Source organism: Haliotis cracherodii, unplaced genomic scaffold (assembly GCF_022045235.1).
Source record: "Haliotis cracherodii isolate W230 unplaced genomic scaffold, xgHalCrac1.p SCAF_2, whole genome shotgun sequence".
Taxonomy (NCBI): Eukaryota; Metazoa; Mollusca; class Gastropoda; order Lepetellida; family Haliotidae; genus Haliotis; species Haliotis cracherodii.
Genome location: NW_027266275.1, coordinates 79,591,070 through 79,606,662, shown reverse-complemented (window position 1 = coordinate 79,606,662; position 15,593 = coordinate 79,591,070). Strand labels below are relative to the sequence as shown.

Here is a 15,593-nt window from a genome sequence, read left to right as displayed (position 1 = left end):
AAAGGTGATACATCCACATGTACGTTTCAATTAGAAATGCTCTTGTTACAATATCAACACACACATTCACTTCAGACTTCACTTCCTGTATTGCTGTAGAAAAACTGTTAATACAACTTTGACATATTGATTCAATAAAGGGGTTGATTGATTAACCCATTTACTGATGGTTTATCGATCACTGTTTATTCATATCATATATCCGTGTGCCTTGTGGACATATTCATATCCAGTTGTAGTTGCAGCCTTTGGAATGACAACCCACTGGTGTACGATTGTGCTGGTATGCTTTGGACTGATGAATGGCATCGTAGACATGAGAAGCACACGACAACATGCACAAGGTCAGACACTACTTTGTGATTCTGTTCAGATTATATATGTGTTGTTGTATCAAGGTCAATGTAACCTTATGCTTCACTACAGATTGAGTATATACAAATCATATTTATGATCTGAACTGTTATATCCCTGATGTGCAAGAATGAATTCAGTTTATCTTCCGTGTACCACACCAGTGCCAGTGACGTGCTACCCAACGACTGTATTATTAAGCCTCACGTACGTACATTTGTCCAAATGATGCCACGTGCTCCTGTGCACAGCACACAGCGCACTGCACACAACACACAGAACACAACACACAGCACACAGCGCACAGCACACAGAACACAGCGCACAACACACAGCACACAACACACAGAACACAACACACAGAACACAACACACAGAACACAACACAAAGAACACAACACACAGCACACAACACACAGAACACAACACACAGAACACAACACACAGAACACAACACAAAGAACACAACACACAGAACACAACACACAGATCACAACACACAGAACACAACACACAGAACACAACACAAAGAACACAACACACAGCACACAACACACAGAACACAACACACAGAACACAACACAAAGAACACAACACACAACACACAGAACACAACACACAGCACAACACACAGAACACAACACACAGATCACAACACACAGAACACAACACAAAGAACACAACACACAGCACACAACACACAGAACACAACACACAGAACACAACACAAAGAACACAACACACAGAACACAACACACAGAACACAACACACAGAACACAACACAAAGAACACAACACACAGCACACAACACACAGAACACAACACACAGAACACAACACACAGAACACAACACACAGCACACAACACACAGAACACAACACACAGAACACAACACACAGCACACAACACACATCACACAACACACAGAACACAGCACACAACACACAGAACACAACACACAACGCACAGCACACAACACACAGCACACAGCACACAACGCACAGAACACACAGCACACAACACACAGAACACAACACACAACACACAGAACACAACACACAGCACACAGAACACAACACACAACACACAGCGAACAGCACACAACACACAGAACACAACAAACAACACACAGCACACAACGCACAGGTCACAAATCAGGTGAAGTAAGCAACGTCGGTCGCGGAGAGTAGTTGCATGGGTGACCGCGTTCAGTAGCTTGACTCCTGAGTTTCTAGGGCTTCGGTCCTGCCCCACACTGAAGCACATATACAACATGTGGTGTCTCCTCAGGCAAATGACCTTGTTCGAAATGTGCCACTGTTCACCCAGAAGTAAGTGGGTACCCGTTAGGATGAGATGGTTATGTGGCTGTTAATCTTCTGGCGCCTCGCAGGCAGCTTGAGTGGCATACTTCCAGGGAGCTGAGAATGAAAATTGAGTGAACACTGATCCATTGACCGAGGTAATAATATTGTAGCCCTATGAGCATCCACGCGGTAATTGAATTTGGTGCATTATAAATGCACTTATATTATTATCATTATTATTATCATTATTATTATTATTATTATTATTATTATTATTATTATTATTATCATTATCATTATTATTATTATTATTATTATTAATAATAATAATACAGGCCGAGTAGTCGAATGTCACTGTCGCAACAAGCCCTGTAACGGCACGGAATACTGTAGCGGAAACTGCGACACAGGCTGGTATGGAAACTACTGTCAAAAACGTAAGTCAAATGCGAAAGCTTAAAACCGTATGTATGAAAATGTTCTGAGTACCCAGGTATTGTGCTTGCTTGTTGACCAAATAGTAATAAAATGCCAACATCCCAGCTAACACACGACGTTGTCACAACGTTGTGGAAAGGTTGTGGATTGGTAACGTCGTGATATTACGTTGTCACAACGTTGTTATAACGTCAACGTGCAACGTTATTTCACAACGTTATAACAACGTTGCACATTCACGTTGTGAAAACGTTGTGCATTGGACATCACACAACGTTTTGTAGCTACGTTTCTGAAACGTCGGTGAAACGTTATAGAGTTTGCTTCTCGATAGTCATAAAGGAATAGAACTGCTTTATCAAAATCAACATGAATTTGTCAGAATACCAAGGCAGTAATGCATTACCTTTCTATATATTCGGCATTTAAATTTTCATCTCTTAATACTAAAATTTCCAGAACGTAATTGCGTATCTCTATGACAACGTTATTCCACAACGTAACAACAACGTTGCAAATTAACGTTGTGATAACGTTGTGCTTTGGACATTACAACACTTTTTGTAAATGATGTTTAGGAAACCACTTGTAGACCTACCATCTCTTAGTTTTATTCTTTTTAAAGATATATATCTATAACGAAGTTATCTGTCTACTAAATGTTGTCACAAGCAATATTACAGTTAAAAACAATTGCGCCCATTTTTTGCGGCGTGAGAGCGACTGCGGAAAAGTTCAGCCTGTTGCCTCGTGAAGTGACGTCAGAATGACGTCACATTGTCGCGGAAGATTTGTTGTCACCAGCCATCTTAGTTCAAGCTCACTAAGAAGTCTACAACCAAGAGATTGTGCAGCAACTGGAACTGGACAGATGATCTGTGAATTCGGATGAGGTAAGTTAATTTTTGAGAAGCAGCCTCCGCTTGTTGATATGTTTCTGTACAGGCAGATCGTCAAATGATTAAATGTATCGTATTATTCAGCAGTGGCAGGGTTTAGAATGAAGTTTGCCGGTCACTTTCACTGAGCGTCAGTGACGATATTAATATTTGATACACAGAACATAATGTATATAGAGGCGAAGGAGGCCCAAGACATTTTCCCATATTATTATTTTATGGATACCAAGGGTAATTACCAAGGGCAAGCAGTAGATATGTTTGACCAGAATTCAGTCTGGCGGCGTTTTGTGGCCGTCATATTATGTTCGGGTTTCGATCGTAAACGTGTAGGTCTGTAAATAGGCCTAACTTATGCATCGCCTACTGACCACTGACAGTTATCGCCATTTCTTCCGTGTTATTTCGGAAATCATTACCATTCAAAGTTTACTTGTACTAATCCCTCGGACTTTGATTTTTGTGAAACAAAGTGGCTCATTCAGGACATGGGAAAGGTTTAGTAGATTTCTCTTATACAGCGAAGAGAGGGAATCAAAACAATGGAAGTATTTTCAGATCGACTCTCTGTAGGCTACTAGTTATAGCCTTAGTCTTAATGCGCTCAATGATGTTATGAAAAGTTGTATTTTCGGGAAGAGATAGAAACATACTTGTTGTTTCCGAAAAGGCCTAATTAGCACAGACTGAAGTAGCCTAAATGTGGACCATCAGGTTGTTGGTGCTGACTATACATTTTATTTTAGCAAGGCTCTTATCATGGTGTAATTTTATCATTTGCAAAAAAAGAATCAATTCATCATTTTCCGATAACTGGATATATGTCCGACTCCCTTCTAATGAAAACGAGCAATAGTAAAACGAGTCTCTCGTCGCGCGCTATAACGGGGTGTTTGCGGTATTGTCATATTGGTGATGATAAGCTAGTCGATAGTTAAAAGTTAAATATCACCATATATTGTCAGTGAGTTGGTCATCGTTTGTTGATTATTAAGGTGAGATAGGTGTAGCCAATGTGCACCAATGAAAAATACAATGGAATTGATAGCAACCCTATTCGTTCGGTTTTCGATCTCCATATGTTGCCACGTATAGGCTACCATACTAGGTCTACAGAATTATATATAACGATATTAAACTGTATTATGTATTATAATAGACGTAGTAACAAATAAATTTAAATAAATATTTACTGAGCTGTTTCAACTTCGTCTGGTATTGTATAAGCTATTGCATTTTGTTAATTTTCCCATGTTTTCTAGATCTATCTTTGTAAATATTACAACATAGATTCTATATAATTATCCTGGCATATTAATATGGAAAATATTAAGGTTAGTATTAAAAAAAATAATCCCAATTTTAATTAGGATAAATACCCCAAAGTGTTAACACTTCTATTCATAATTCATATTCAACATTCATGCTTCAAATATGGGAACTATTTATTTTATTTGGCAATATATATTTTTCATTTATGTATATATTTTTCAAATAAGGTTTTAGAAACTTGGCCAACATATTCACTTGAATCACTAGTTTGTGATGTACAGCAGAGAGGTAAAGTGACTGGTTTGAATAACTACAGTTGATCTGTTGACTGATAAAACTATTTGCCAATACTACCACTAGTTACATCATACTCTAAGTAAATGTGATTTATCTATACAGTACTGGTTTATTTAAAAATGTGATACTTTGTGGTTTCTGTTTTTCTTTTAGGTTGAGAAAACAGTATTGTGGGAGCATATTTGTTTAAAGTACATCACTGACAGAAAGGTATGTATGATGCAATAATATATACAAACATCTTCAAGAATTAAAATTTAGATGATTCTTATTTAATTATACCAAAAGTCTAAAGGGCGGGGGTATAAAGTTACACCAATGATTCAGTGCTAAAAGCTTTTCTGCTTATGTATGATCCAAGAGCATCATGTTATTACTGTCAGCGCCTTCGCACTTTCAGCAGTTAACTGTTTAAAGACTGACATCAGACATCAAAATATTATTTGGGGAATGCAACCATTATTTTGTTATGTCAGAAATATGTCCCTTGCCTTGCCATTTTATAACATTTGTGTCATTTTTTATTCAGTTACCAAGGCTTAAGGAGAGACTATGGATACAGTTGAAGATCATCCCTGTGACTTTTCATTTGAGGACTGAAAAGGCTCCTCAGCCACTCATCCCAAGTTCTGACTTGTCATTTAATAAATAAATAAAGGTCACCTCAACCAGAATTCTATTGTCATTTCGTTGCTGGGAAATGGATCTTAGGACATCAGATGCATAGACTATTCTGTTTGTCACAGTGTTGCTCTAAATGCTGAATGTATGGGGTAAGGCCAAGAAAATTTAAATGTTTCAATTTGTGCAGGGCTTATTGTTTGATGGTTTTTTAATTTGCAAATTCGTGGGGAAATCAAATATCTTTTAATTGTGTTGAAACATTTGTGAACAATTTGCACATAGCCTTGAAAACTGTTTGGGAAAATAAATATATAACCAAATTTTACAATCATGTAATTTAAAACATTTAGATTTTTATCTTGGCCGTATTTCAAACTCTGCCAAAAGAGTGCATTTCATTGACTTGCTGTTTCACGGATATGGTTAAAGTGAATTCAGTTTGCAGAATGTATTGCTTGGTACCTGATGTCTTAACTAGATTGGTACAAACATTTCAGGCTGCCTGGGAGGTATTGAGGAATAAGACACGGACATTGCAACAACGTGCTGCAAAGTCTGTAGTGTCGCCATATGTATGCGATACCTACGTTGTCGCGACGTTTGGGATGAACGTTGTAGCAACGTAAAAAATGGATGTTGTGACAACGTCTTGATTTGGTTGTATTTTGGTATACGCACAACGTTGTAGCAACCATTCTGGGAGTCTACAGATTGACGTTGTGACAACGTTACATCACAACGTTGTAGCAACGTAAAAAATGGATGTTGTGACAACGTCTTGATTTGGTTGTATTTTGGTATACGCACAACGTTGTAGCAACCATTCTGGGAGTCTACAGATTGACGTTGTGACAACGTTACATCACAACGTTGTAGCAACGAAAAGTCAACGTTGTCACAACGTTGTCACAACGTAGAATTGTTTGCTGGGATATATTTAATGTATCCAGATTCATAGATAACATGTATGTTCGTTGCACAGCATTGTTCATTTATCTTATAGTATTAACTGCTCAGTGTGATGCGTACAAGTATGTTTGTTGCATAACGGCGTGAGACCTATTATATTTTCATATATTTGTACAGTATGTTATGATAGGGCCATATGTAATGTTTTATAGGTGCTGACCATTCTGCAATAAATATAGTCTGTTTCCAGTTTCCAGTTTTATGTTCATGTTTATGGCGTTGTATACATCAGATCTCTGATGTCGTGTCGCTGCATTAACCATCATTTCGTTCTTTCATCTCACCAGAAAATGTCGCGTTAAATGGCAAAGCGACACAGAAGGGCACTTACGTTGGCAAGAGTAAGGAGACAGATGGCAGGGTTGTAAGTTTCAATGCTGGTTTGGCTCTTGACGGCAACACCAACACAACATTCTACTCCCGGACATGCACACATGCTGGACCCGAAAGAAACTCATGGTGGAATGTGGCACTATCAAACGACCATCAGATAAAATACATCACAATCTACAATCGGAGAGAACGTAAGTTGTCTCCCTTATCAGGGCAGATAAATGATAATTGTGACACAGTTTACAATCAGGTAACAGTAAATTGTGCATTGTTGTCTCAAACATAGTATCCTTAGGTCACCACTAACAAGAAAACTGAAATATATATGTTTGCATTCTAAATGTCATAAACAGCTGTACAACAGGAATAAATACTTACCGCTGGTCGGAGGTAATTAACTGCTAACAGGACACGCCGACTTAATATACTAACTTCCAATGACTAATCACTTCTGTCTGAATTCCAAGTTTTGAAACTATAAAAGAGTGACAAAGACATCTGAAGATGGAATATTGCTGGAATATTGCTGGAATATTGCTGAGTGCGGCGTTAAGCAACACAACCAAACCTCGGTATAAGCTTTGTATTGAGGGTGTAACAATCATATGTCGCCCCTGACTGCTGCACAAGCTGAGTTCTTGCGGACTCCTCGCTCTGTTTTGAAACACTTACGTGTCGTTATATGTATTCACATCTCAAATCCCGGAACAGGGTAACCGACACATGACAAGTAATATCCAAGTTGTTATACTCATAATTGGGGTCACATATGTGGAACCGATAAGGCGATCATCTTGGAATATACCTGGCATTACCTGGCAATAGTCCACAGAAGGCACCCTTTTCTATTAATCAGGAGCGGGAAAATACTATTAATTAAAAAAATATCATCAACATATACCATCTCTAACTTTTGACCGACAACACATCATTATCTATATCATGATCAAATATTTAGGTTTATCTTTTACAAGAACTTTATCATGGGGTAAACATGTTAAGGTTGCAGCACTACAAGCTAAGAAAGTACTATGTGGCATACTGAAATCTCTGTCCAACTTTAAGCCCATACCCTTTGATTTATTTTTTAAAATATTTGATACCAAAATTAGCCCAATTTTGCTATATGGAGCAGAAACATGGGGTCTGAGTCCTGAAATTTGTAATGATATTGAAAGTATCCGCATGATGACTTGTAAGCGCTTTTTAGGTGTTAAGGTCTCCACCTCAAATCACGTTATAAGAGGTGAATGTGGCCGATATCCTCTAAACATTTATGCTTACAAAAGAATTGTTAAATATGGGTGCAAAATTTTGAAAATGCCAGAATCTAGATATGTAAAGAAATGCTATAATATGCAACTGCAAGCTGTAAGTAATGGTAAAGTAAACTGGGTTTTCCAAAATTAGACACATTATTGTGTCAGCAGGATTTGGTTTTATATGGGATCAACAGTGTGTTGCAAATATACCTTTGTTCATAAAGGATTTTTTAGTGAGGCTAAAATTATCGTACCAACAAGACTGGCATTCAGCTATACGTGAAAGTTCGAAATCATATTATTATTCTTTGTATAAGCAAACATTTGGTGTTGAAATGTATATTACAAGGCTATCATGTGATAAATTTAGAAGTACTATGGCACGTTTCAGATGTAGTTCTCATCATCTAAGAATTGAATCAGGTAGACATAATAAGGAACCTAGAGAAGAAAGAATTTGTACTGTTTGTAAACATGGTTATATCGAAGATGAGTATCACTTTATTTTAATTTGTGATTGTTATCAAGCTTTGAGGTCAGAATATATATCCTTGCATTATTGTGAGTTTCCGACAAGACATAAGTACAATATTTTAATGTCATCCACCAACCCATTTACTGTTAAGAAACTAGCCATGTATATTCTAAAAGCTATGAATCTAAGGCAAAGTCTGTTGGGATCTCCAACTCCCATTACCACACTGTAACCATTGTATCATGGGCCTATGGCCTACAATACATCTGAATAAAGTGTATTTATACATATCATGATGTATAACAATATATTTATCTAAATAATGATTTGTTATCAGTCAAATGTTAGAGATTTAAAAGACGTTATGCGTTTGATGGTATTCTGAAGATACATGTTGATGAGTAGGAACTGATGCTGTGCTGTATCTGATTCATTCAGGCCCCGATAGACGGAAAGGAATGGAAGTTCAGGTGGGCGGGAAGCGATGTTTCAAATGGGAAAAAACATCTTATCCTGATACCGTCTGGAATGTTACCTGTGACAGAGCTCTGACAGGGAGAAATGTTACAATAACAACTCCTTCAGACTCTCTCAGCCTATGTGAAGTACAGGTGTTTGGTGAGTTCGTTGGAGCCTCCTTCTCTCTTTCATCTATCGAAAGTCAGTAAATTACAAAATGTGCCCATGCTGATTTGATCCACTAACTAGTGAGTGAGTATGGTTTTACGCCGCATTTAGTAATATTCCAGCACCAGAAATGGGCTTCACACATTGTACCCATATGGGGAATCGAACCCGGACCTTCGGTGTGACGAGCGAACGCTTTAACCACTAAGGACTGGACCGCGTGGGACTGGCTGGGTGTTGGTAGTATACGTCGTAGGTACAAGTTGGTATCACTATTCAGCAGGTCAAAGTTAGCCCACAGTTAACCTAACGCTTAGTATGAGTTATATAATGTGAAAATCGTAGCTATGAGATTAAGACACAATGTAAAGTATATTCCCGAGGTTACAACATATATCACATACGGGGATAGACTTCTGGTAGAGAGTCGGAGAAGATGCAAGGTGATCCTACACTGGAGGTGAGGTGAGGTGAAATGGGGTTTAACTTCGCGTCCAAGATTATGGCACTTATATAGCGGACTGATGCCGATTTATAGTGCTAGCCCACTGAGATACCATGCTGCAATTTAACATGAATACCCCACCCAGACAAAGTATATTGACTCCGAGCCGACCAGTCCTTGTTTTAGCCCATTAATGCCGTGCGACAGATAGGGTAACAACAAGTACTATCTTTTAAGTTATTTTGATATGACGCGGCCGGAGATCGAACCCCGGACCTTCCGCTCTCCGGGCGGTGGCTCTATAATAGACCACGGAGGCTGTTCTCCTACACTGGAATATGCGGTCAACTCACTTGGGACCTACAGTGAAATAACAAATGGAATAGATTTGATTCGTTACTTAATGGACACTATTTTATTACATATTGAATAATGCAACATGATTAGCTGACATGACCGTCCCGATACGTTTGAAATACTGTTAACGGCCTCAGACCGAAATCACTCGGAATGTTTCTTCATGGTTTAGTTTGTAGTGACTTCTGGTTTGGACAAGAGTGCGACAAGCAGTGCAACTGTTTCAACGAGTCGGAGATATGTGACAAAGTAGAAGGTCAGTGCACAAGCGGATGTCCACCAGGGTTTAATGGAACAGATTGTCTTCAAGGTGAGGGAACAACAGATTTGTGTCATCTGAAAAGAATATTCCTATTGATAATATCGTATACGATCTCAACCATATGTGAGTATGCATGAACCACTCGCATGTTTGGATAATAGGTCTCAATAACAATCAAATAGCCTAAAGACAAACATACAACAGAAATGGTTTATTACAGAATGTGTAAATGGCACCTATGGCTCGAACTGCACTTTTTCGTGTGGACGCTGCGTGAACAATACCTTCTGTGACAGAACTGACGGCATCTGTCCCCACGGCTGTGACGAAGGGTGGACCAACGCTACATGTGACAAAGGTAGGATGGAAATCATGTGTGACAGTCACAGGGTTCTCAATCAATAGGATTTCCGTTAAATATTTAAGGTAAATGCTTCTAGACATTTCTTTCACTGTAAGCAGGAGTCTTGCAGTATTTTCGGGACAACAACACAGGTGAAACAAATCTACTTCACTACATTAATAATGATATGCAGTTTCAGCAACTTTTCTCAAAATACTCCATTCACAGCTTGCAATGGCACATATGGTAGGGACTGTATGGAGAAATGTGGACACTGTAACGGAACTAGCTGCAATCACGTCAACGGCACCTGCCCCAACGGCTGTCTGTCGGGTTGGAATGGAACGACGTGTCATGACCAGACTGAGCGTGAAGGTTAGAAGCATTATACTGTAATTGTATTATAAAACATTGTAGAGTCGTCGTTCTTGAACAGTTACCTTCTTCACAGCATGAAGTGTTTGTATTAGACGCATTATACTGTAATTGTATTATAAAACATTGTAGAGTCGTCGTTCTTGAACAGTTACCTTCTTCACAGCTTGAAGTGTTTGTATTAGACGCATTACACTGTAATTGTATTATAAAACATGGTAGAGTCGACGTTCTTGAACAGTTACCTTCTTCACAGCATGAAGTGTTTGTATAAGAAGCATTATCCTTTTTTTATGACAAATGGCAGACTATTGGAGAAACAACACACTTGTTACCCTTGCAACAACATATAAGGGACACAAAGGGAATACATCTACAACTCAAAGTAACAAATCAGCGATACAGATAAAAACAATTTTTTACGGTCTGCGAAGGTGAACTCTGAATCCCTAATGCTGGTATTGGGGGAACTTAATAAATGCACACGTGTGTTGTGCCCTTAAACCTGCAATTGTCTTAAGTGATCTTATGTGATCACGTCACACTATCTTCCGCAAAGCTAGTTGAGTCTAAGGAACGCATCGCTGTCTTGGCTGTCATTGCGTGATACGATGTTTCACTCACAATCTGCACATCAGATATATAACATGTAGTTTGTGTGTCTTTGAAGATCGTGCTGTACTGTATTTGCGAGCCTCGACTTCGGACAGATCGAAAGTTACGCGAATTACAGAGTCAACTCAACTCGCCTATCTCCGAAACATTCAGTGATGCACAGTAGCTCTGATCGAAACATGTCTTTGCTATTACTTGCATACCCAACACAGTAAAAACCTCTTGTCACCCAACTCCAAACTTATACAATACATCTTTCTCTCTTGTTATATGCAAGACCAAAGCAATCTCTGCGTATGTCAAAAGTAGGTCAACTACAGGATATTTTTTTCAACTATATTTTTTAATTTCAGAAACCCTGATAAGATTCCAGGTAGTAGATTAACATTTGTCCCAGAAAAAGAATTATCATGCTTATAATATAAACATATGAAATAAAATCCAAATGGCGCACACAATGTTTATCAATCAAGGCAATTAGGTCTTGCCAAATCATTCTAGACTTGAATTGGTTTCCTTTCTCCATGTATTCTTATATTCAGGTTCAGGAATGTGCAATACTCTTTCTGGATAAAAAAATAACCATATAAACAGAGATTCTGATTTCCCCCCACTTTCATCCACACATCCACAAAACATTTCATTCATTCTGTACTGCTTGACAGTGGCCTTCATTCATGTAGAATACTAGTATATAACAAACTGAAGTAAACAATATTACATATTCCTAATTCCAGGTGTTAAAGTGACACAACTTTTATCTTTAAACAATATATGATATGATGCCCTATTTGTATAAAATCTGTTGGGATATTTGTTTTCAAATTCAATTTACACTTATAAATTAAAGATTTGGCCAAAAAAATGATCAGTAATGATATTTGCCCTTATTCCAGGTAATGCAAGCTGAGCATCCAGTTGGATATGAACACATGTGAGCAGTTGTATGTTACCCAAGACGGATGAACTGTCGAAAAGGCTGAACAACATGACATTCCAAGAAAACATGTAAAATAGTTTTTTCTCTAGCAAGACATCAAGTGCATTGATCATGATCTGACATTTTCATCATGAATAAAAAACAAATTTATTGGTATTAATCGTTGTAGAAGTTTTTACTGGAACTAGCTAACTCTCAAGTAACTTGGAATGCTTAAATTACATAAATTTGGTCCCAGTCAAGATTACTATTATTTGTAAAGGTGCAATTTTCCATCTAAGTTGTAATTGTGATTCATTCACTCTGTCTCCCAGTTCAGCAAATATGGGCGGTTTCCTCAGCGCGTCAGAGGTTCTGCCAGCTTGCCAGGTGAGCTTCATATAGCAACACTTACACAGCCACTTACACCAAGAAACATGAACGTTTTCTTTCTAATATCAATAAACATGACATAATAATAACGGTAACCTTGATATACATGCGTACCTACAGTTTAATAAAGAATACATAATCGTACACCCACGCTCGACAGTCCTTCAAAGGAATATACGGAGATATATATTCAATGTGTATTATTCACATCAGGGGTAGATCTAATATAAACAAGTAGTTGAAACATTTTGTGTTTAATAATGGACACAGTTTAACCTCTGTTGAATGGCGTCGGAACTGAGTGAGTATAACTGAATGCGTTATATAATTTGAGGCGTAGAAGAAAAAGGATATGAGGATGGAGGAATAAATGAAATGCTAGAAGTAGGCCATGTGCCACAGTGAGCTTTGCCACAGGCATCATCACAACCACGTGTACAGTACAACTGCCGTTAAATAGGAAGACCGTATGTCCGTTTTATCCGGGAAGGGCGATAGACCAACCGAAACGTTATACGCATGCGTGTGGTGCAGGAAGAGACTCAAAGTGAGACCAAAGTCTCTGACGTCAATGGAGGTCGACGCATCGATCAACAGGAAGTGCTGTGATACGTGTAACGGTAGTACCTCTGCAGCAACGGCGAGCAACCAGTGTCGGTGTCGACATGCTGGAAAATGATAAGCAAATAATGTTTGACACTTTGTGAGTAACATGAACGGATCGTGGACGATCGAAAGTTAAAACGACAGGATTTTCTTGCCATTTCGGCCATGATGAAGACACCGGACCTCGCATCGTGATGTCCGGAATGAATAGCACTGGCAGTGCTCGGTGGCTGGATAGTTTAACGGGAAGATGTGGCTATGAGCTTACATTTATATACGCCCAGATAGGAGGTGTAATTTGATGTCAGTTTACTGAAGAGGGGGGTTGACGAATGACGCCTGTCATGATATCTCCTGGCAGTGTTGGGTTAGGTCTGTCTACGAATCCCTGTGAAAATGTGTCCCTGACTGAAAGACATGCTGCACATGTAGGTTACTACGACTGTTTACGTTCAGTCTGTCTTTTATAGACAATGACAACACACAGCCATGTCGTATCAGGTTCTTTACTACGTGTGGGAAGTATGTACTGGTATAACATCCTCACTTCAGTGTAAATAAAGCTGTGAACCAACAGTAACTTCTGGCATCCGACTCTGCACTGGTCCGGCCAATTAAAATCCTATGTTTGTGGGTTGGCATGGCAGATTCACCCTGAAATTGATCATTGGTTTGCCATCAACGTACACTTGCTTCTGAGTTTCAGGTCGTAACATAAACGATACATCAATCCATGCTTTCCTTCAACACAAGCTGATACGCCATAACATAACCATCCTCTGTGTCTCCAGGGTGGTCGGGTAGGCTAGTGGTTAAAGCCTTCCCTCATCATGCCAAAGACCCGGGTTCGATTCCCCATATGGGGACAATGTGTGAAGCCCATTTCTGGTGTCCGCCGCTCTGATATTGCTGGAATATTGCTAAAAGCGGCATAAAACATACTCACTCACTCACATTTCGATAAACCTAGACGAACCCCAGGATCCATTCCCGTGGTTCTAGCGATATGCATCAATAAGTCAGCAAGCCTGACCACATGATCCAATTAGTCGCCTCCTACGACAAGCACAGTGAACGTTCCTGATATGCATCAATAAGTCAGCAAGCCTGAGAATAGCTAGGGCACTTATCCCCATATACACTTGTGACATGCGGTCATGATAATTAAAACCCTTATCCTGGGGATAAAACCTCGGGGTTTTAATATCATAAAAAAAACTCGGACGTGCTGTATCATACACTTAAACCTCAAGATAAATCAGAAAGCAGGTAGGCCAGACCTGGCTGACCAAGATGTCGTTCTCCTGTATAATGTCCACCGGGTGGATATTTTAGGACATTCTAGTTATTTATAAACCTATCATAGTGTTGTAACCATCTCCCAGACGACCTTTCTTAATCGAAAGACCACTCAGCAGGTTTTACAATTGCTCCTCGGGTTTTACAATTGCTCCCCTGGTTTTACAATTGCAATTGTAAAACATGGGGAGCAATTTTTAGCAACTTCATCATCTGACAAAGGGTCACCAAAACGGAAACAAAAGTCATCCTCATCCTTTTTTGCAGAATTCTCATCAATTAACTTACTTTGAGTAAGGAAAATATCGTCATCGTCAGACATCCTCTCTTGTGAACAGTCAACGACACAATGCCATTTGGTACGACGCACGCGGTTCTTTCTGCACCTTCAGCCCTCTTCTGCACGTGCAGTCCGCGCAGCGGCCCGCGATAACAACTGTTATAAAGCGTGTCTCTTTATACCGCGCTTATTTGCGACCGGTATACTGCGTAAATATAAGCTCCAAAAATGACATAGGTGAGGTGAAATTGGGTTTAACGTCGCGTCCAAGATTATTGCACTTATATAGCGACGTGCATGCACGTGTATGTGTGTGTGTGGCTGCTTGTACTAGTCCGGACTGATGCCGATTTATAGTGCTAGCTCACTGAGATACCATGCCGCAGTTTAACACGAATACCCCACTCAGACACAGTATACTGACTCCGAGCCGACCAGTCCTTGTTTTAGCCCCTTAATGCCGAGCGCCAGACAGGGTAACAACAAGTACAATCTTTTAACGTCATTTTGTATGACGCGGCCTGGGATCGAACCCTGGACCTTCCGCTCTCCGGGCGGACGCTCTACCACAAGACCACGGAGGCGGTCAAAAATGACATAGATTAATGGATAGCGGTTTATAAGTTGGACAAACCATTCCACCTCAGGAATGGTATGATTGTATAATCGGGTAGGCACAGAAAAGCCTTTTAATGTGCCTACCCGGTTATACAAACATACCATTCCTGAGGTGTCATTGTTTCTCCATTACATAACATGCAAACCCGATACAATGCATAGTAAAGGTAACCGGACGCGGCCTAAGTGTAGTCAGTTTGTTACTGGTTATAAAATATAGCAG

The 15,593-nt window shown here is 39.3% G+C and overlaps 1 protein-coding gene across 1 annotated transcript; it reads left to right on the top strand.

The window, feature by feature from the left end:
- The first annotated feature begins 253 nt into the window (after positions 1 to 253).
- Positions 254 to 12,219, top strand: LOC139469698 (multiple epidermal growth factor-like domains protein 10). Its single transcript, XM_071251942.1, has 8 exons — positions 254 to 344; positions 1,998 to 2,099; positions 6,449 to 6,685; positions 8,670 to 8,849; positions 9,833 to 9,970; positions 10,143 to 10,280; positions 10,494 to 10,640; positions 12,152 to 12,219. The coding sequence occupies exons 1-8, from the start codon at positions 254 to 256 to the stop codon at positions 12,163 to 12,165; spliced, it is 1,047 nt and encodes a 348-aa protein (XP_071108043.1). The 3' UTR covers positions 12,166 to 12,219.
- The last annotated feature ends 3,374 nt before the right edge of the window (positions 12,220 to 15,593 follow it).